Source organism: Hyla sarda, chromosome 4 (assembly GCF_029499605.1).
Source record: "Hyla sarda isolate aHylSar1 chromosome 4, aHylSar1.hap1, whole genome shotgun sequence".
NCBI classification, from domain to species: domain Eukaryota; kingdom Metazoa; phylum Chordata; class Amphibia; order Anura; family Hylidae; genus Hyla; species Hyla sarda.
Genome location: NC_079192.1, coordinates 9,961,605 through 9,984,863, shown reverse-complemented (window position 1 = coordinate 9,984,863; position 23,259 = coordinate 9,961,605). Strand labels below are relative to the sequence as shown.

The 23,259-nt window shown below is 46.5% G+C and overlaps 1 protein-coding gene across 1 annotated transcript in view; it reads right to left on the bottom strand.

Moving 5' to 3' along the window:
- LOC130367236 (olfactory receptor 1496-like) overlaps positions 1 to 21,049 on the bottom strand; it is a 36,260-nt gene extending 15,211 nt beyond the window's left edge. Inside the window, exons 1-4 of the mRNA XM_056569640.1 lie at positions 20,806 to 21,049; positions 20,299 to 20,537; positions 12,774 to 12,795; positions 12,014 to 12,111 (exon numbers count right to left, since the gene is read on the bottom strand). Coding sequence (XP_056425615.1) covers positions 12,014 to 12,111; positions 12,774 to 12,795; positions 20,299 to 20,537; positions 20,806 to 21,049 — 603 coding nt within the window. The remainder of the gene's footprint in view (positions 1 to 12,013; positions 12,112 to 12,773; positions 12,796 to 20,298; positions 20,538 to 20,805) is intronic.
- Between the last annotated feature and the right edge of the window lie 2,210 nt (positions 21,050 to 23,259).

The following is a 23,259-nucleotide window of genomic DNA, read 5'->3' as shown; positions in this document are numbered from 1 at the left end:
CCCGGCTCTGGGTAAACAGCCTGGCTCGGGATGGGGCAAGAGTCGGAGCCCTGTCAGGGGTATCTATAGAAAGCCAAACACTTCTAGATCAGAATTAAAAGTGGTTCAATGGTCTCAAATTTATTTATCGTATTTATCGGGGTATACCACGCACCGGCCTATAACACGCACCCTCATTTTACCAAGGATATTTGGGTAAAAAAAGTTTTTTACCCAAATATCCATGGTAAAGTGAGGGTGCATGTGTGCGCGTGTATACCCCGATACACCCCCAGGAAAGGCAGGGGGAGAGAGGCTGTCCCCTGCGTCGTTGCTATGCACAGCGCGGTGCACTGACGTCATGCGCCGCGCCGTGCAGCGCATAGCAACGACGCAGGGGACGCACACCGGAGGCCTGCAGCAGCGCGGACCCGACCCCGGCAACAGGTAATTATGCCACCGGGGATGGGGGGAGGCAACGGGGCAGCGGTGCCGGCAATGGGTGCCGCTGCCCCTTCTCTCCCCCTGGCTGTCAGCACCGCTTCTCTCCCCCTGGCTATCGGCGCCGGCAATGGGGCGCCGGCACCGATAGTCAGGGGGACAGAATGGGCAGCGGCGCCGATAGCCAGGGGGAGAGAAGGGCCGGCAGCAGGGCTCTAGACCCCAGGAAAGGCAGGGGGAGAGAAGCGGGCAGCGACGGCCTCTCTCCCCCTGCCTTTCCTGGGGGTGTATCGGCGTATAACACGCACATAGACTTTAGGCTAAAAATTTTAGCCTAAAAAGTGCGTGTTATACGCCGATAAATACGGTATTTGGTTATATTCATATATATATATATATATATATATATATATATATATATATAGATAGATATGGTGTCCCGGCATCGCATTTCATACTGTGCCTTAGTTATTTGTCCCCAAAGTTAGAGATTAGTAACCCCTAGTCACCCCTTAGTAACTTAATATTTATAAATATTATCTATATAAATATATGGTGTTACTCAATTGTTTTAGCGTCACAGGACCTGCGGGTCATGTGACCCGGTTCACAGAACTCTATGGTTTGCTAAAGGACCTTTGGTGGTTCTAGTCAAGTGATCACCCACAATCCATTGTAACGGTGAGTGACAGCTGATTGGACCAATCCAAAACGGCCAGCCCCTGCCCATTTAAGGGAGCTGCGCCATTTTGTCGCTCTCTTGGGTTGCTGACTCTGGACGAGGTAGGACCTCCGCAGCTTACAAGACAATTACTAGGCCAAAAGCCTTGCGGCCTAGGCCTGCGCTAGAGACGGATAGTTCTTACAATCCCCGCTATCGCCGCAAGATCTCTGGACCTAATCCAACCCCTAAATCCAGCGGATGTATGCAAATACAGTCCTCCTAATCTTAAGAGAACTTTTGGTCCTAAGCAACTGTCAGTCACTGCTGTTCTGTCTATATAGACTCTGTTATCTGGACTGTTACCGATACTGCATGTACAGAAAATCTTCAGTAAAGTTCCTGCAAGTTTTAAAGTTCAGCACTGCTGTGGACAATCCATTTATTTTACACTCACCTATCGCTCTTGGGAAGGGTGGCGATAGGCCCAGCATCACTACAGAGTTTTAACCCTCACCCTGGTGTCACGAGTGAAAGGGGTTAAATTAACCCCTCATATACTACAGCAACACCCCAAGTACCCTACACCCCCACCAGGCTACCACATATACATTTTGGTTAGATAATTACCACCTTCCAATCTTTCTTAATCTTCTGTAAACCTGTAAAAGTCATGTCGGATGGATCACAGTTATGAAAATGTAAAAAATGTAAAGATAAGGGATGTCTGAGATTACCGTATATACTCGAGTATAAGCCGCGTTTTTCAACACGATTTTTAGCGCTGAAAACGCCCCCCTCAGCTTATACTCGAGTGAACTCTCCGCCTATCAATCCCTTCTCAGTGGTCTTCAACCTGCGGACCTCCAGATGTTGCAAAACTACAACTACCAGCATGCCCGGACAGCCATCGGCGGTCCGGACATGATGGGAGTTGTAGTTTTGAAACATCTGGAGGTCCGCAGGTTGAAGACCACTGAGAAGGAATTGACAGGCGGTGATGATGAAGGGGGGGATGATGACGAGGGTGATGATGACGAGGGTGATGATGACAGGGTGATGATGACAGGGTGATGATGATGATGGGGGTGTTAATGACGGGGGTCTGGATGATGACAGGGGGGGATGATGACATGGGGGATGATGTATTTCCCACCCTAGGCTTATAGTCAAGTCAATAACCTTTCCTGGGTTCTTGGGGTGAAATTAGGGGCCTCGACTTATATTCGGGTCGGCTTATACTCGAGTATATATACGGTACCTTTCTTAATATTATGGAAGTGTACAGAAATATGCATTTTTAATGGTCATTTCGTTCTGCCAATATACTGTTTATTACAATTGGAATTGGAAAATCCCAATAAAAGGAATCAGAGAGCACCATTATAAATTTAAGTTCAAGTTCAACCACTTTCACAGAACCCCAGATCTCTTTACTAAATAAAGGATTAAAATTAGCTTCTACCAAAAAATTAGACAGATTCGATGTATATACAGGAGAAGAAAAGTTCATTAGGAAGTTATGCTTGAAAAAATATTTTATTAAACGTCCATTGGAAATAGAACTCAAACCATCAACTTTATTCACACTAAGTGTACATTAAAATCCAACTTCTACCCCAGACATGAGGCCGGCTAACACATTACAGCGGTCAGACAGGCAGAGGAAAACTATATCCGTTAACTTAAAGGAGATGTCCGGTGCAGACTTTTCCTATTCCATCCTGCCCGGGCTGCAAAAAAAAAGACAAAACAAACTTTCACTTATCTTCCTACATTCCCCCAGAGCTCCGCAACAGCAGATCGGTCGGCCGGGTGGTTTACGTCCTACTCCCCTTAGCCCGGTACGTCACACGGCGCTTCAGCCTATCACGGCCGAGGCAGGACATCGCTGCGCCCGGTGATAGGCTGAAGCACCGTGTGATGTACCGGGCTAAGGGGAGTAGGACGTAAACCACCCGGCCGACCGATCTGCTGTTGCAGAGCTCCAGGGGAATGTAGGATGGTAAGTGAAAGTTTGTTTTGTCTTTTTTTGCAGCCCGGACGGGACGGAATAGAAAAAGGCTGCACCGGACATCTCCTTTAAACCTAACACAACAATACAATCTAACCCCACATTCAAAGAAAGAGAAGCCATCAAACAACTCCAACATAATGACGGTATCACGATCCGCCCCGCGACAAAGGGAGGGGGGGGGAGCGTGATAATGGATACTGATAAATACAATGCAGAATGTTTTTCACAACTTACATGTGGAGAGTACATCGCTGATCTATGGGTGGTGAGTGGTGCAGTGCACCGGGGAACTTCAATTTACCTTTAGATGCTTTAAAGAGGTACTCTGCTCCTAGAATCCGCCCCCGTGTGATGTCCCGCCCCACCCCCTCAATGCAATTCTATGGGAGGGGGCGTGACAGCCGTCACGCCCCCTCACATAGACTTGCATTGAGGGGGTGGGGCGTGACGTCACACGGGGCGGAGTCGTGGCGTCAGGATGTTCTATCCCCGTGGTCGGGAGGCATTAGGCTGAGAGCCTCCAGCGCTTCCGGAAGCAGTTACAGGTGGGTGCGGCATGCTATATTGCGGGGGTCCCCAGCGGCGGGACCCCCGCAATCAGACATCTTATCCCCTATGCTTTGCACAGGGGATAAGATGTCTAGGGGTGGAGTACCCCTTTAATATACTGCGAACCTCACAGTGGATCCCTATTTTTAAAAACTGCTAACAAGGAACATTTGTTATATCTATCTAACTATTATCTACTAAGAGACATTTATTACATCTACCAAGAGACATTTACTATTTTCTACATATCTACCTATAGGTGGCCATTAATACTCTGCATACGTGGTCACAGCTAGTATTTTTATACTTGTACATTTTATTGTGCGTTATATATATATATATATATATATATATATATATATATATATATATGTATAAAGCCTGATGGGCTGTGTTTGTGCGAGGGGTGGAAGTAATTATCGCTCCCTGCACTTCCAGGTGGGGCTCATTGGGAACAGGTGGGGGCGTGTGTATATAACTTCCCCCTCTCCTACAGGGGCGGAGCACGTGTCGTTTGTGGAATCTCTGCTTCCTGTGGCAGGCTGGTGTTTGAATCTCCCACAAAAATCTTCAGAGCTGCTGCTCACGGTGCGGAGGCCTCGCTGATCATGGGTCTGGGGGGTGCAGGCGCGGCATTCCGGGCAGCTCCGCTGGCTGTCTTATCTGGGGATGCTGTGTCTCACTCTGATTATAAGGTAATATTGGGCAGGTATGGTTCTGGCTGGCTCTGACCGCAGCGGTAGTGGGGGCCAGGAGCGGCAAGCAGGTGAGTTAAATCGGTGCTGGGGGTGGTGCGGCCTCTAGCTGCCTCATGGCGACATGTGGACCGCCCGCCACCCACACAACTACAATTGTCTATGCCCTTGGGACAGGTTGCGGCAGCTGCCCAGTCCTCGTTAGGCGGTCCTGTCAGCTTGTCTGCTATCGTTAATCTAAAGTATAGTGTAATGCTCTGCGGAGGGTTGTTTCAATATAAAGTTTGCTGTATACAGTGTGGTGCAATGCTCTGCAAAGAGTCGTTTCAATATAACTTTTGCTGTGTGGTGCGGTGCTCTGCGGGATATACGGTGCCCTTGCAGTATACGGTACAGTGTAATGCTCTGCAAAGGGTCTCGTTACAATATAACATGTACTGTATAATGGTATAGTGCAGTGCTCTGCAGATGGTCTCGTTACAATATAGTATACATGATATACAGTTATGGTGCAATAATCTGCAGATGGTCTCGTTACAATATAGTATACATGATATACAGTTAAGGTGCAATGCTCTGCAGATGGTCTCATTACAATATAGTATACATGATATATAGTTAAGGTGCAATGCTCTGCAGATGGTCTCATTACAATATAGTATTCATGATATACAGCTATGGTGCTGTGCTCTGCAGATGGTCTTGTTACAATATAATATATACTATATACAGTATAGTGCTATACTCTGCAGATGGTCTCATTATAAACAAACTTTATACAGTTAGTGCAATGCTCTGCAGATGGGATGGTTTCAATACAACATATTATATAGGGCATAGTGCAATGCTCTGCAGAGGGTCGTTACAGTTAGCATGTCCAGTGTGGTGCAGTGCTCTGCGAAGGGTCTCGTTGCAACACAGGGTGGCATTTACTGTTTGGTGTGGTGCAATACTCTGCAGAGGATCACGTTGCAGGGTAGCATATGCTGTGTGTGGTGATACAGTGCTCTGTAGACTGTCTTGTTTCAATATAGTATATAGTAGGGTGCAATGCTCTGTAGAGATATAACATAGGCTACATCCAAATAAATCATAGTATACACAGTGTAATACTCGTTATTTGCACGACCATGGTATCCATACGGTTCATACGCTTGGTTTATTATGGGCATACACGCATTACTGGTACAAGGTGCACACGAGTAGAGCATCTTCACGGTTTGATAACTCCATGAGTTTCTTATTGTCCATACTCTCATGGTTAATTCATACGCTTATGGCACACTGCTCGTACGCGCTTAGTATGTATACAGTTTCATGTGCTAATATCATTATATACGGTACATATACTCACTGATGATACATTCACAGCATTTATACTGTGCAAACTTGTTTATGCTGTTCACCTCATGGTTATTCTCTCACTCGCTGGTGTTTTACACGGTCCACAAACTTGGCATTAATGCTGTTCACATATTCTTGGCATGTTCACGGTCTTACGTTCTTTCTACCATGTTACGTTCATGGCAATCAAACACCTCGTAATTATCACTGGTTCATACGCTCAAAGTATCATTCGGTTCATATGTTAATGGTATTTCATACTGGTTACGGCAGTATACTGCCTATAGCAATTATACGGTTCATACACTCATGGCAGTTATAGTGGTCACACTCTCACGGTTCTTAAGTTGTTCACATGTTCACCGCAGGGTTCATACGGTTCATACGCTCATGGCGGTTGTATTGGTTGCACGGTCATGGTTTTGTTGTTCACGCGTTCACCGCATTCATACACGCAGGTTTTATACGCTCATGGCAGTTACATTGGTCACACGGTTATGGTTTTGTTGTTCATCGCATTCATACACGCAGGGTTCATACGCTCATGGCAGTTACATCGGTCACACGGTTATGGTTTAGTTGTTCACACGTTCATCGCATTCATACACGCAGGGTTCATACGCTCATGGCAGTTATATTGGTTACACGGTCATTGTTTTGTTGTTCACACGTTCATCGCAGTCATACATGCCTAGTTCATACGCTCATGGCATTTATATTGGTCACACGGTCATTGTTTTGTTGTTCACATGTTCACCGCATTCATACATGCAGGGTTCATACACTCATGGCAGTTATATTGGTTACACGGTCATGGTTTTGTTGTTCACACGTTCACCGCATTCATACATGCCTAGTTCATACGCTCATGGCAGTTATATTGGTTACACGGTCATTGTTTTGTTGTTCACACGTTCACCGCATTCATACATGCAGGGTTCATACACTCATGGCAGTTATATTGGTTACACGGTCATGGTTTTGTTGTTCACATGTTCACCGCATTCATACACGCAGGTTTCCTATGGTTCTCACACATAGTGACATGCTGTTTCGTGCAGTTGTGGCCACGCGCTCATAGCATGTTCACAGCATTATACTGCTCATAGTACTCATACCTCATAGCGTCATACCACATATTAATTCGTAGCACATATGCTCAACGCTTATACTGCACATGTACTTGTAGCGTTTATACTGCACATATACATGGCCTACATCAGGCACATACGCTCTTAGCATTGATATCGCAAGTATACTCATAGCATTATACTGCTCATAGTATCATATCACTATACGCTCATAGCATTTATACCACATACACGCTCGTTGTATTCATACCACAGACATGTTCACGTCATGTATATTGCACATAGAATTGTAGCAATACACTACACGGACATTCGTAGCATTCATTCTGTACATACGATGGTAGTAATTATTATGCTGACACGTTGTAGTACTTATTCTGCGTACATGTAGCATTCATTCTGTTATGTTATCTGCACTAACATCCATAGCGTTTACTGTACATGGGTAATGGTATTTATTCTGCATGTTCATCCATAGCGTCTACACTACACACATGCTCCCGTAGCTTTTACTGTACGTATGTTTATAGCATTCATTCTGTGTATTCGTGCATAGTCTTTTATACGGAAAGTTCACTCAGGTTTGTCAGGATGTAGCCCTATTGCCTGACTCCTCTTCAGGTTAAGGGGTCAATGTCGGTTGCTACTGACTTGTTCAGAGCAATCACATTGTTGTTTATTGTCATGTCCTGCAAGTTCTCAGGTCAGATACAACCTCCTCTGTTGTATTTCACGACTAAGTTATCAGTTAGTTATAGAACACATATTCAACTATCCGGCACAGGTACTCGTTCAAGGGTGGTCATCATTTTAGTGGCACTAATCGGCTGTTCAATACCCGGTCACCTGACTCGTTCCTTCAGGGGTTGAATCGCGGTTGTTACTGACTCACATTCAGAGCAACCAATTTCAGGAATACTCACAATGTTAACCTGTTGCCTGACTCCTCTTCAGGTTAAGGGGTAATGTCGGTTGCTACTGACTCGTATTCAGAGCAATTTTGTCGTTGGTGTATTTGTTATGACCTGACACGTTTTCAGGTCAGATACAACCTCGTCTGTTGTATTTCTCGATTATGTTATTTCGTTATAGTACACAGATTCAACTCTCTGGCATAGTTGCACGTTACGCTCATAGTCTGGTTACGTTCATAGCTTTATTTTCTTGTACTGCACATGGGTAATAGTTTTTCTGCATTTCCATCCTTAGAGTCTACACTACACATATGCTCCCGTAGCTTTACTGTACTCATGCTCATAGCTTTCATACTGCATATTCATGCATAATGTTTATACGGAAAGGTTATACAGCTTTGTTAGGATGTTGCCCTATTTGCCTGACTCCTTCAGCTTAAGGAGTTAATGTCGGTTGCTACCGACAAATTTTCAGAGCAATTACATTGTGGTTCATTGTCACGACCTGAGACGTTCTCAGGACAGATACAGCCTCCTCCGTGGTATTTCATGACCACGTTATCAGTTACTTATAGTAGACATATTCAACTATCCGGCATAGTTGCACGTTGTCTATCTTTTTAGATATATGTTTACACTTTATTTTCTAGGCATGTATGAGGTACTCATAATGATGTTAGAGCATAAATTCATAACGTTCCTTACGTTTTCACGGTACTTACGCTCCCAGCTTGTGTATGATACATGCACCAGTACACAGCATTTGTTGCATACTACCATAGTTGTATGCGGGTAGGTTATGTGCATTCGTTTCTAGTGTTGAATAGCAGTTGCACCTCTGGCTGTACATATATTTACAAGACACGATTACAGTATTCATATGGTGCTTACATTCATTGCAGATATATCGAGCACATATTCTTAAACCTCCTACGTCTGCAGGGGGGATGCACCACATAGGTTATTGTTAGACATGTCTCAGAGCAATAACATATTGAGTAGCGACTTGTAGTTGGGTATACTGTTAGCAGGTTATGCCGCACATACGGTTAACATGTTTCATGTGGTGCACACAGGGGAGGTAGATCCTTTGCTTAGGGTATTGGACACAATTGGTCATTTTTGTTACTGACACGCCTTCAGAACAACACGCCAGCTTCATACAGGTATCTTGTCATGAATACTCATGATGTTACCCTGTTGCCTGACTCCTCTTCAGGTTAAATGGGGTAATGCCAGTTGCTACTGACTCGTTTTCAGAGCAATTTTGTCGTGTGTTATATTTGTTATGACCTGACACGTTTTCAGGTCAGATACAACCTCTTCTGTTGTATTTCTCGATGACGTTATAATTTCGTTATAGTACACAGATTCAACTATCTGGCATAATTGCACGTTCTCTTTTAAGGAGGGCCAGCATTTAGTTGCAGATATATTGTGCATTTAATACAGTTTCATGACTCATTTCTTTAGGATCGGGGATTGAATCATGGTTGCTGCTGTCTCATTTCAGAGCAATTGATTTGACATGGTTATGTAGGTAATCTGACACGTTTCAGATAGTATACAATCTCAATATGGCATTTCACACTTACGTATTTGAGAAAAAAAAAAAAGTGGTTTACAAAGACCTGTGACGTTTACAGGCACAATGATTTCACAAAGACCTGTCATGTCTACAGGCTCGATGGTTCCGCGGGGACCTGTGACGGGTTCAGGCACGACGGTGTCACAAAGACCTGTCAGGTCTACAGACATGATGGTTCATCTAAACACTGGTCACGTCTACAGATACGTTGCTCTCGCAGGGAGCTGTCATCTGCAATGGGTCATCACTTCCAAGTCCAGTTGGGTCAGTACAGTGGCTAGTTAGGTATGTCTGTTACAGTCTCAATCAGGTAAGGTGCCTTCGTGAACCTTGTCATGCGACATGACCCACACGATCTATCAGGTAGATAGGTATTTCTTGTCATTTACCTGTCAGTTTAGTTTTTGCCTCTTAAATAGCAGGGGATTGGTGCTTGTCAGACCTGCCATGAAGTTAGCCTTTCCGTGTCCATTTGAAGTAATGTCACAAGTAGGGATGGTGATAGGTATAGTTCAGTTAGTATTTGGCAGGGAAGGTTATTCTCAGGTTGATTCTTTACAGATGGACGTTACTACCACGGTTTCAAAGGTATGGTTACCACCTCTAGTAGTCACTAGTTGGTCAGGGCTACTCTTTCAGCACACTAGGTATAGTCTACTTCTGGTATGTGAAGATTGATGCTGGATGTAGGATGTTTTATTTCAGGAATTGTATTCATCCTAGCATGGTTGCTTTTTGCCCTCTATAGGCGTGCCCTCATTGCGCGGTTATGGCACAACTCAGACCGCTATGCTAGGGTAAGATCTTGTATAGGTATGTAGGCAATCTTTCCTGTCACTAGTACACGTATGGAGCCCCGATCACAAGTGTAAAGCCTGATGGGCTGTGTTTGTGCGAGGGGCGGAAGTAATTATCGCTCCCTGCACTTCCAGGTGGGGCTCATTGGGAACAGGTGGGGGCGTGTGTATATAACTTCCCCCTCTCCTACAGGGGCGGAGCACGTGTCATTTGTGGAACCCTCCCAACCCTCCCTTATCTTATTCCTTCACTATAGTGCATGCCCTCTATAGGCGTGCCCTCATTGCGAGGTTATGGCACAACTCAGACCGCTATGCTAGGGTAAGATCTTGTATAGGTATGTAGGCAATCTTTCCTGTCACTAGTACACGTATGGAGCCCCGATCACAAGTGTAAAGCCTGATGGGCTGTGTTTGTGCGAGGGGCGGAAGTAATTATCGCTCCCTGCACTTCCAGGTGGGGCTCATTGGGAACAGGTGGGGGCGTGTGTATATAACTTCCCCCTCTCCTACAGGGGCGGAGCACGTGTCATTTGTGGAACCCTCCCAACCCTCCCTTATCTTATTCCTTCACTATAGTGCATGCCCTCTATAGGCGTGCCCTCATTGCGCGGTTATGGCACAACTCAGACCGCTATGCTAGGGTAAGATCTTGTATAGGTATGTAGGCAATCTTTCCTGTCACTAGTACACGTATGGAGCCCCGATCACAAATATATATATATATATATATATGTGTGTGTGTGTGTGGTCCCATGTGTGCTTCTGGCAAGGGCCGTGTCAGAACACCATTTTATTTATATTGTTAGTAATTAAAAAGGAGTTGTAGTTTTGCAACAGCTGGAGGCCCCCTGGTTTGGAAACACTGCCCTATCTAAAGGATAGGGGATAAGATGTCTGATCACAGGGGGGGGGGGGGTATCTCCGTGCAGTACCTGCGTTCTATGCCGGGCTGCTGCTCCAGTCTAGGAAACCACTGTGTTTCTGAGACTGGAGACGTGATGTCACGCCACGCCCCCTCCATTGATTTATATGGGATGGGGGAATGACGGCCATAGACATGAATGGAGGGGGTGTGGCGTGACGTCACATCTCCAGACTCGGAATACCCCTTTAAACCAGTAATTCTTTCAACGTGTTAAGATTTCTTTGCTTAAAGAATATAGGTCATGATAATGATGGCTACATCTATATGTTATAATGTCATACTGGAAAAAAAACTTGCACATTTTTCTCTTCATGGTCTCACAGTAAAAACTTTCTTCAAACCCCCCACCCCCACCCCCACCGTCACTTCTGGAACAAAAAAAAATGTTTTTCTTCTTTCTCCTATAATGTAGAGGGATATGTTATAGCACTAAGCACTGAGAGGTAAAGGGGATAACAAGGATGATCTGGTGAAAATGGCGCCCCTCAGGGGTGGGATAAATATTGGGATGTGATCAGTCGGTTTTGGAGATCATGTTGGAAGCAGGAAAAATGGTCAAATATGAGGATCTAAGCGACTGTGACAAGGGACAAATTGTAATAGATAGACGGCCGGGTCAGAGCTTCTCAAAAACATCCGGTCTTGTGGGATATTCCTCACCGCTGCTGATGTCTTGGTGCAGATACCACAGGACACCTTCAGTAGTCTTGTGGAGTCCGGGCTTCAATGGGTCAGAGCTGTGTCAGTGGTGTGAGGGGCTACACAATGTGTGGAAAGTGATTTATAGTTATGTCTGATCTTGTAGATGGAATATGATATTTCAGACATTTCTAGTCACCTATAAGAAGTCTTATATAAATGTCACTTACATCAGATATTTCCTTATTCTTCATTTCCAGATGAATATCTCTTCTCATCTCTCTCAGGTCTTTGGGGGGATGGAGGACAATGTTACACAGGAGCAGCATCAGCTTCTATGACCACCAGACCCCTGAATGTGAAGCATTACCTGCCGATATTTATCTACAAGATGAAGACAAGGGACCAGGTAGAAGAACCCCCTGGAGATATCTCTACTATCGTCTGATGAGTCTACAGGGTTCTGGTCTATTGAGGAATATAGAAATAAATCATTAGCAAATCCGTGTTGTGGCGTCGGGTGAGGATAATGTGCAAATTAACCTTTTTGTGACGCCAGGGCATGGTTAGCCTATACACCACCCAAGGTTGAGCCAGCTTCTCCTTGGCCAGGCACGGGGCAATTAGTACTCAGATACAAGGTTACAGTAAAACTGACTTAACTGAGGCAGGATAGATGGTAAAATCCGTTACAGCTCAGATTGGTATAAAAGGAGGTGCAAGGTGAACCTTGGAAGCTCATCGGCTTGCTGGAACTTGTAGTAGCTTGTGCTGTATATGACTGACTTGCTGTATGGCAACCCATGCTAGATTTTAGTGACTTGAATGACTAGCTTAGATGACTGATTTGACTGACTTTGATCCCCGGGACTTTAGTGCTTACCGCTAGGCTTTACATTCACCTGGGTGCAGGGGATTTGCTTTAGAAGATGCGTAGTTGCAGGATTAGACTTGAGGCCTCCTCAGAACACCTCACACTCTCTCCTCAGACTGCTTCCAAACTGTACCTCAGCTGAATCTACACTAATCTGTAGAACTGAACTCTGAACTCCTACCACACTATATATTGGGCAGATTTGGTGGATCCCCATTGAGCTTACAAGTCACATGGTTTACTTTGGCACACTCACCTAACAATAGGTTTCTAACAGGCTTAAAGCAACAGGTACATAGAAAATACAAATACATTAACCAGTAGTGTGTCCTGAGTAGTGTGGACCCAAATAGTAGTGTGGACCCATAATCTGCCACACAGGATGGGCAGTATGCTATATTCTGTACTGGGTCACCACAAACTCCCCCTCTAAAGATAAGCCATCCTCAGTGTAATGTTCTGGAGGGTAGATGTTGTGAAAGTGGCCTAATGGGCCTAGATAGAACAACAAAAATAGTTCCTGGGGCATTGGTCAGAATGTCCTTCGCAGGACTATGTAGATATTCCTGAGGCACTGGTTAGAATGTCCTTCTCAGGGGTGTAAACTGTTGTAAGAGTTAATCTGGCATTTTACTTGCAAATGTCCTTACAGACTATAGTTGAATGTAACAAAGTCCTTTGAGGTAACGCAAAAGGGAAAGTAATGGGCCATTGGTAATGGGTTATGGGTAACTTTGAACACTTAACCCTTATATTACCCATACTGACATTTCAAGCTTATGCACATTTTAAATGACTGAAAATAACATAAGTATAAATGAAACTATAGACAGACTATATATTTTTTTTTCTGTTTAATGACTAGACTAGTTTCGGATCAGGCTGCTAGAGGCTTTCTACCCAGATGCCTGTGCTATGGGACCCATCGGCTTTTTGCTACTTCTCCCCACAACATAAAACTTTAGAGAATACGGATATTATATCTGTGATACTAAAAACAGTGACTTCCACTTACAGTGCTACTGTCAGGATCTGGACTGGAATGCAGAGAGGACACTGGAGGTGGATCCTCTGTGTCAGTGAGGTGATGGCGTGGGCCGTACCAGGGGAACGGAATCTAAGGGGTTACTGGTTTTCACCAGAGCCCGCCGCAAAGCGGGATGGACTTGCAGCGGCAGGTAACCCCCAGGTCGTTCCACCCGATAGCGACTCAACCCCACTGACAGCTGAGAAAGGCGCGGTACACAAGGACAAGGCAAGAGCAAGGTCGGACATAGCAGAAGGTCAGGGCAGGCAGCAAAGGGTCGTAGTCAGGGGCAAGGGTCTGGATACACAGGCTTGGGATACACAAAATGCTTTCTCAGGGCACTAGGGCAACAAGATCCGGCAAGGACAGGAAGGGGAAGTGGGTTTTTATAGGAATGGGAGTGATTGACAACTGAATGGGCCAGGCACCAATTAGTGGTGCACTGGCCCTTTAAATTTCAGAGAGCCGGCACACGTGCGCCCTAGAGAGCGGGGCCGCGCGCGCCGGGACGTGACAGCCAGGGAACGGGACAGGTGAGAGGACTGGAATGCGACCCGCGGGCGGGTGCGTCCCGCTACATGGATTGCATCCCCGCCGGCAGTAACAGTGCAGCGCTCCCGGTGAGCGGGTCTGACCGGGGCGCTGCAGACAAAAGAACACCGCGAGCGCTCCAGGGAGGAGCAGGGACCCAGAGCGCTCGGCGTAACAGTACCCCCCCTTAGGTCTCCCCCTCTTTTTGGAGCCCAGGAACCTATGGATGAGCTCCTTGTCGAGCATATTGTCCTCGGGTTCCCAAGACCTCTCTTCGGGGCCACAATTCTCCCAGTCAACAAGAAAACGTTTTTTTTTTTTACCTCTGACAACCTTGGAGGCGAGGATTTCTTTTACCGCAAAGACATCAGAGGAGCCAGAGACAGGAGCAGGAACGGTGACCTTGGGGGACAAGCGGTTAAGAACGAGAGGTTTGAGAAGGGAAACATGAAAGGAGTTAGGAATACGAAGAGAAGGAGGAAGATGAAGCTTGTAGGAGACAGAGTTGATTTGACTTTTGACTTTAAATGGTCCAAGGTAACGAGGACCCAACTTGTAGCTAGGGACACAAAAGCGTATGTATTTGGCAGAGAGACACACTTTGTCTCCAGGGAGAAAGACAGGAGGAGTTCTTCTCTTTTTATCTGCATGTCTCTTCATTCGAGACGAGGCCAGTAGGAGCGACTTTTGAGTCTCTTTCCAGATAGCGGAGAAGTCCCGGGTTACTTCATCCACGGCAGGAACTCCAGAAGAAGTGGGAATGGGGAGGGGGGGCAGAGGGTGACGGCCGTACACCACAAAGAATGGGGATTTGGCAGAGGATTCAGAATTTTTGAAATTGTACGAGAATTCAGCCCAGGGCAGTAGGTCGACCCAATCATCTTGGCGGGAGGAGACGAAATGTCGCAAGTAGTCACCAAGAATCTGGTTAACTCTTTCCACTTGTCCATTGGATTGGGGGTGATAGGAGGACGAGAAATTTTATTTGATCTTTAATTGATTACAGAGAGCTCTCCAAAATTTTGACACAAATTGAACGCCTCTATCCGAGACGATATGCGTGGGAAGCCCGTGAAGACGAAAATTCTGCAGAAAAAATTGCTTCGCCAACTGTGGCGCAGAAGGAAGGCCTGGAAGCGGAATGAAGTGGGCCATTTTGGAAAAATGATCAACAACCACCCAGATAATGGTGTTGCCATGGGATATGGGAAGATCTGTAATGAAATCCATGGCAATTTGGGACCATGGTTGCTCAGGGACGGGCAAAGGATGGAGGAGTCCAGCAGGCTTCTGACGAGGGGTTTTATCCCGGGCACAAACAGTGCAAGCCCGAACAAAATCAGTAACGTCACCCTCTAGTGTAGGCCACCAATACAGACGGGAGACGAGCTGAATGGACTTTTTAATGCCAGCATGACCAGCCAGGTGAGAAGAATGCCCCCATTTGATGATCCTAAGACGAAGGCGTGGAGGAACAAAAGTCTTTCCAGGGGGGGTTTGCCCCAGTGAGGCTGGAGCAGAGGAGACCAGGCACTCATGTGGTATGATATGCTGCAGAGGGGCTTCAGACTCGGAGGCATCAGAGGAACAAGAAAGGGCGTCAGCTCTGACATTCTTGTCAGAGGGACGGAAGTGTATCTCGAAGTTGAAGTGGGCAAAAAACAACGACCATCTAGCCTGGCAAGGATTCAGACGCTGAGCGGACTGGAGGTACGAGAGATTCTTGTGGTCAGTGTAAATGACAATGGGGTGTTTGGAACAATAGATGCCTCCACTCCTCGAGTGCTAACTTGATTGCCAGTAGTTCACGATCTCCAATAGAGTTGTTCTTTTCTGCCGGAGAGAAAGTCTTTGAGAAAAAACCACAAGTAATGTTACGTCCGGTAGCTTTTTTTTGCAGAAGTATGGCTTCGGCTCCGACTGAGGAAGTGTCTACTTCCAGGAAGAATGGTTTCAACGGATCAGGTCTGGACAGCACTGGTGCAGAGGCGAAGGCAGCTTTGAGACGATTGAAGGCCTCATCCGCTTGTGGAGGCCACGACTTTGGATTAGCATTCTTCCTGGTCAGAGCCACAATAGGGGCCACAATGGTGGAGAAGTGGGGAATAAACTGTCGATAATAGTTGGCGAATCCCAGGAAGCGTTGGATAGCGCGGAGTCCAGAAGGGCGTGGCCAATCCAAAACCGACGACAGTTTATCTGGATCCATTTGAAGCCCTTGGCCAGAGACTAGGTAACCTAGGAAAGGAAGACTGTTGCATTCAAAGAGACATTTTTCAAATTTAGCGTACAGGTGGTTTTCACGGAGTCTTTGGAGCACTAGACGGACATGACGACGGTGTTCCTCTAAGTTAGAGGAAAAAAATCAAGATGTCATCCAAGTAGACCACAACACAGGTATACAATAAGTCCCGAAAGTCTCATTAACAAGTCCTGGAAGACTGCAGGGGCGTTGCAGAGCCCAAAGGGCATAATTAGATATTCAAATTGTCCATTTCTGGTATTGAAAGCGGTTTTCCACTCATCACCTTTACGGATGCGAATAAGATTATACGCGCCCCTTAAGTCCAGTTTTGTGAAGATACTTGCTCTGCGTAGACGGCCAAAGAGTTCGGAGATCAAAGGTAGGGGATAGCGGTTTTTGATGGTAATCTTGTTTAAACCGCGGTAGTCAATAGATGGGCGTAAGGATCTATCCTTTTTGGAAACAAAGAAGAACCCCGCTCCAGCAGGGGATGAGGATTTCCGAATAAAACCTCTCTTTAGGTTCTCCTGGATATATTCCGTCATGGCTTGAGTCTCTGGGGCTGAGAGAGGGTAAATCCTGCCACGGGGCGGAGTGGTATCAGGAAGAAGGTCAATGGGACAATCATAAGGTCTATGTGGAGGTAAGACCTCTGCTTGCTTTTTGCAGAATACATCTGAATAGTCCTGGTAAGCCTTGGGAAGGCCTGGTAAAGAAGAAGCCACAGGGGTTTGACTAGTGGAAGCAGATGTGAGACATCGCTTGTGACAAGAAGGACCCGAACTTTTGATCTCCCCGGTGGTCCAGTTCAGGGTAGGAGCATGACGCTGGAGCCACGGCAAGCCGAGAAGAACTTCAGAGGTGCAGTTAGGCAGAAGAAAAAATTCATTTTTTTCGTGGTGAAGTCCAATACTCATGGGCAGGGGTTCAGTGCGGTAGCGCACAGTGCAGTCCAATTTCTCTCCGTTTACTGAAGAGATAAAAAGCGGCTTGACGAGACGGGTTACTGGAATACTGAACCTATTAACAAAAGAGGCCAAGATAAAGTTTCCTGCAGAACCTGAGTCCAAGAAGGCCACTGCTGAGAAGGAGGAGTTGGCGGAAGGAGAAATCCGCACAGGTACAGCCAGACGTGGAGGGGCAGAATTCACACCAAGTGTCGTTTCACCCTTGTGAACTAGGTGCGTGCGTTTCTCCTGATGCGGAGGGCGGATAGGACAGTCTTTTAGGAAATGTTCGGTACTAGCGCAGTACAGGCACAAATTCTCGTTTCGGCGGCGAGTCCTCTCTTGTAGGGTCAGGCAAGACCGTTCCACTTGCATAGCCTCCTCGGCGGAAGGCACAGGAACATATTGCAAAGGACGTTGGAAGAGAGGAGCCTGGGAGAAAAACCGCCTGGTGCGAACAAGATCCTTTTCCTGACGAAGTTCCTGGCGCCTTTCCGAGAAACGCATGTCGATGCGGGTGGCCAAATGGATTAGTTCTGACAGATTAGCAGGAATTTCTCATGCGGCCAGGACATCTTTGATGTTACTGGATAAGCCTTTCTTGAAGGTCGCGCAGAAGGCCTCATTATTCCAGGATAGCTCTGAGGCGAGGGTGCGGAACTGGATGTCATATTCACCCACAGAAGAACTCCCTTGGATGAGGTTCAGCAAAGCAGTCTCTGCTGAGGAAGCCCGGGTTGGCTCCTCAAAAACACTACGAACTTCAGAGAAGAAGGACTGGATAGTAGAGGTGGCGGGATCGTTGCGGTCCCAAAGCGGTGTGGCCCATGACAAGGCCTTTCCAGACAGGAGACTGACCACGAAAGCCACCTTAGACCGTTCAGTAGGGAATTGGTTTAGATTAGGGTCCCCATCAAACTTGTCCGGTAGAGACAGGCGGAAGCTGGGAGCAGCCACTCGCTGCGGAGGAGATGCAGGAGCTGGCGGAGGAGATGGTTGCTGTAGTTGCGGCAGAAGCTGTTGCAGCATAACGGTCAGTAGAGTCAGCTGCTGTCCTTGTTGCGCGATCTGCTGTGATGCTGGGCGACCACGGTGGTTAGGTCAGCGACACTAGGCAGCGGGACCTCAGCGGGATCCATGGCCGGATCTACTGTCAGGATCCGGACTGGAATGCAGAGAGGACACTGGAGGTGGATCCTCTGTGTCAGTGAGGTGATGGTGTGGGCCGTACCAGGGGAACGGTATCTAAGGGGTTACTGGTTTTCACCAGAGCCTGCCGCAAAGCAGGATGGACTTGCAGCCGCAGGTAACCCCCAGGTCGTTCCACCCGATAGCGACTCAACCCCACTGACAACTGAGACAAGCGCGGTACACAGGGACAAGGCAAGAGCAAGGTCGGACGTAGCAGAAGGTCAGGGCAGGCAGCAAAGGGTCGTAGTCAGGGGCAATGGCAAGGGTCTGGATACACAGGCTTGGGATACACAAGACGCTTTCTCAGGGCACTAGGGCAACAAGATCCGGCAAGGACAGGAAGGGGAAGTGGGTTTTTATAGGAATGGGAGTGATTGACAACTGAATGGGCCAGGCACCAATTAGTGGTGCACTGGCCCTTTAAATTTCAGAGAGTCGGCGCGTGTGCGCCCTAGAGAGCGGGGCCGCGTGTGCCGGGACGTGAAAGCCGGGGAACGGGACAGGTGAGAGGACTGGGATGCGACCCGCGGGCGGGCGCGTCCCGCTACGTGGATCGCATCCCCGCCAGCAGACAACTGATTGGGCCAGGCACTAATTAGTGGTGCACTGGCCCTATAAATTTCAGGGAGCCGGCACCTGCGCGCCCTAGAGAGCGGGGCCGCGCGCGCCGGGACGTGACAGCCGGGGAACGGGACAGGTGAGAGGACTGGGATGCGACCCGTGGGCGGGTGCGTCCCGCTATGCGGATCGCATCCCAGCCGGCAGTAACAGTGCAGCGCTTCCGGTCAGCGGGTCTTACCGGGCAGCTGCAGACAGGAGAACGCCGCTAGCGCTCCGGGGAGGAGCAGGGACCCGGAGCGCTCGGCGTAACAGCTACTTAAGCTTATATGGTGCTCTCTCTGGCCACAAGAGAACCCTGTGCACAGTGGACATGACAAATAGTTAACACTGACAAGACACATTTCTTGGTAGGTATGGACTGAAGTATAAATATACTTACTAGGAGAGAACAGTCCTGACTTGAGACATTTTTAATGCTGTACAGTAACTCACCATCTGTATACAATATGCATTATATACATTTCTGACTATTATACCATTTTATTATATTACTTTTCTGGTTGTACATAAGTCTGACTAGGATATACTCTTTCTTAAGACTATGCAATTCTACTCTAGAATTCTGCATTTATATTACTGACTAATTTATACATTTATTTTCTGTATCTAGCAGGCAATTTTCCCTGAGTAGACTGCTGAGATCTGCGCAACTGAAAGGAAGACATTGGACACTTTGTAAGTCTACGCAAACATTTCTATATACATTTATTACAGTTCTAGCCTGTAGTACCACAATCACCAACATCACTTTCAGTATGTTTATCATTCGGCCCATATAAGTTCACCATCATCTTAGATATATTTCTTTTTATGTTTGCACACTTCACCAACATCTTAGATATTTTATCCTGTCATTTAACATAGTACCCTGTAAAAGTTCTAGGTACTGTAAGTCTAAGAAGTTTTTGGCCTTAGCCAGGTACATACACTTAAGGATATGGTTGCTGTAAAAGTTATTGGCAGGTTTCCAGGCTCATCTTCTTAAATGTTGCAGATTCAACTGGAAAACAGAGAGAAACAAAAACAGCACACCATTCACTTTACTTCAGTGAAATTATATAAATGAAGAAAAAAGATGTCTTTTGCCATGCAGGACTCAATGTGCGTGGAACTGCCCATCCCAGCCTCGGCGGTCTCCATTCTTCCTAGGCTGAGACATGTAACGGGGTCCCCTCGCTAGGACTGCCTCTAAGGGGTTGACATTGGTATTCCAGCACACCTTGGACAAATTAGAATCGGAGATGGTGGGGCTGATGGTCACCACCATTTGTGAGGAAGCAGCTTGCACCACTGGAGTAGGGACTGCTGTTGCCAGTTGGGCTGGCCAAACCTCCACAACAGCAGGAGTAGGCTGAGGCACATCTGTAGTGGACTCTGTTGCTCCTTGACTTGCTGCATATTCGGGAGTGTGACACCCATCTCTTGTAACAGTGGCTCTTTTTCCAACCCTCCCTTCGCCTTACGAGGTAGAAGAACGGATGGATCAGAGTCACAATCATCAGAAGGGAAATAGACAAAGGGGAGCTGTGTGAGATTATTAGGATGGGTAACAGCTGCCACCCATTTCCCTCTTTCAATCTCCTCGCTCTCTAGGGAGTGTAGTTGAGATGGCAGGTAGTCCCGTTTAACTGCACGGTGCTTAACTAACACTGTGCCACCATGGTGGCTGTCCATTACGGTGCCATACCCCCTGACCTTATCAAACTTGACTACTGTGGCTCTTTGCCTGACCAGGGGTGGCTCTCCAGGTCTGGGATGTTCCTGATGTACATGTTTTCTAAGTGCTTGGTGTCCCTTTGTTGTGCTTGTCGCACCTCATATGGAAGTTCTTTGTTATGGAACTCCTGCCTCCTTTGATCCCTCAGCTCCTCCACAATGGCGTCCATCCAGGCCTTTTGCTCAGCCCTCTCAGACAAGGCTGCAGGGATTGGGGTGTGCTCCTTTCCGGGCAGGGGCAGGAGTTGGGTCATCACCAAATACCCACCGGGGGGGACTCAGGATGTGGTGCTGGCTTCGGGACCTGGGGCACTTACTCAGGACTGGAGGGCATGGACTAGGTAGAGAAACCGGCTTCCGCTGGGGTACTCGCACTTTATTCCTCGGTGGTGATCTCAGCCCAGGATCCCCAGGCCCTGTGTTGAGGAGATAACTTCACAGGTGATTCCCCTCTGGATGATGGTGGAGTCCCTTGGGACGTTCTACCAACTGGAGTTGCTGTCGCTCTAGGGGAGTAGAATATGTAGACCCCGCTCCTCCACAGGCAGCTTCTGAAGACGATCCGCCAGAGCATGGAAGACTTTGGCGACGGCCACCATGACATCACTGATGCTGCACGCCATGCTGGAACTTTCGGACACTCGTGGCTGAGCCATCTTGCTGGTCTCCGGTGGTCTGAAGAGGTTGGTCTGCACACTACTTCTTATAGTGGACTTTTGAAAGATGGCCGTCGGCCGGAAGCGCGTTAGCAGTGCCACCTCTTCGGCCGCCCCCTGGGCAACAGGGGGACAATCCTTTAGGTTCTATGCCCAGGGGCGGATGCTGACTTTCGCGGGCATTCTTCGCGCTCTTTTTGCAGACTCCTTTAACCATGAAGCATGGCTTCTGTATGTACTTTACACATGACAGACACAGACTTGGTACTTTCACAATGGCCAGCAATAAACTTTTCTTCTCCAGCTCTTTTTCACTAGTGACTCTTTGCATAAATGCTTTAACAGAAAAAGTCCCATACAAAACTGGCGCATTAACTGAGGGTTAACAAAGTGTGAGACTTGAGAACAAATTGTATAAGCGGTAAACCATTGACTGCGTCTGAAAGGTTAACAGCACGCGGCACAACGATCGGTGCTGCACGCTGTTAGCCCAGGGTCCTGGCTATCGTTAGCAGCTGGGACCGACCCGGTGTGATGCGGGGTCACGGCGTGACCCCGTTTTTCACACCGGGACCGGGCTTAGGGCGTACAAGTACGCCCTAAGTCCTTAAGAGGTTAAAGGGGTTATCCAGGAATATAAAAACTTCATAACACGGTGCAAAAAATTAGCCCTCATACTGGCCCGTAAGCGGAAAAATAAAAGTTATAGGGGTTAGAAGATGAGAATTTTTAACATATAAATTTTCCTGCATGTAGTTATGATTTTTTTTCGAAGTACGACAATATACAACCTAAATATGTAGGGTATCATTTTAATCTTATGGACCTACAGAATAAAGATAAGGTGTTTTTTTTTAGCAAAAAATGCACTGCGCAGAAACAGAAGAACCCAAAATTTACAAAATGAATTTTTTTCTTCAATTTTGTCGCACAATGATTTTTTTTTCCATTTTGCCATGGATCTTTTGGTAAAATGATTAATTTCATTGCAAAGTAGAATTGGTGGCGCAAAAAATAAGCCATCATATGGATGTTTAGGTGCAAAACTGAAAGCATTATGATTTTCTGAAGGTGATGAGGAAAAAAAAAGAAAATGCAAAAACAGAAAAACGCTGAGTCCTTAACCCCTTAAGGACTGAGACCTTTTTCACATTAAGGACTCGGCCATTTTTTGCAAATCTGACCACTGTCACTTTAAACATTAATAACTCTGGAATGCTTTTAGTTATCATTCTGATTCCGAGATTGTGTTTTCGTGACATATTCTACTTTAACGTAGTGGTAAAATTTTTTGGTAACTTGCATCCTTTCTTGGTGAAAAATCCAAAAATTTGATGAAAAATTTGAAAATGTTGCATTTTTCTAACTTTGAAGCTCTCTGCTTGTAAGGAAAATGGATATTACAAATAATTTTTTTTATTTACATATACAATATGTCTACTTTATATTCGCATCATAAAATTGATGAGCTTTTACTTTTGGAAGACACCAGAGGGCTTCAAAGTTCCGCAGCAATTTTCCAATTTTTCACAAAATTTTGAAACTCGCTTTTTTTCAGGGACCAGTTCAGGTTTGAAGTGGATTTGAAGGGTCTTCATATTAGAAATACCCCATAAATGACCCCATTATAAAAACTGCACCCCCGAAAGTATTCAAAATGACATTCAGTAAGCGTTTTAACCCTTTATGGGTTTCACAGGAATAGCAGCAAAGTGAAGGAGAAAATTCACAATCTTCATTTTTTACACTCGCATGTTCTTGTAGACCCAATTTTTGAATTTTTGCAAGGGGTACAAAGGAGAAAATTT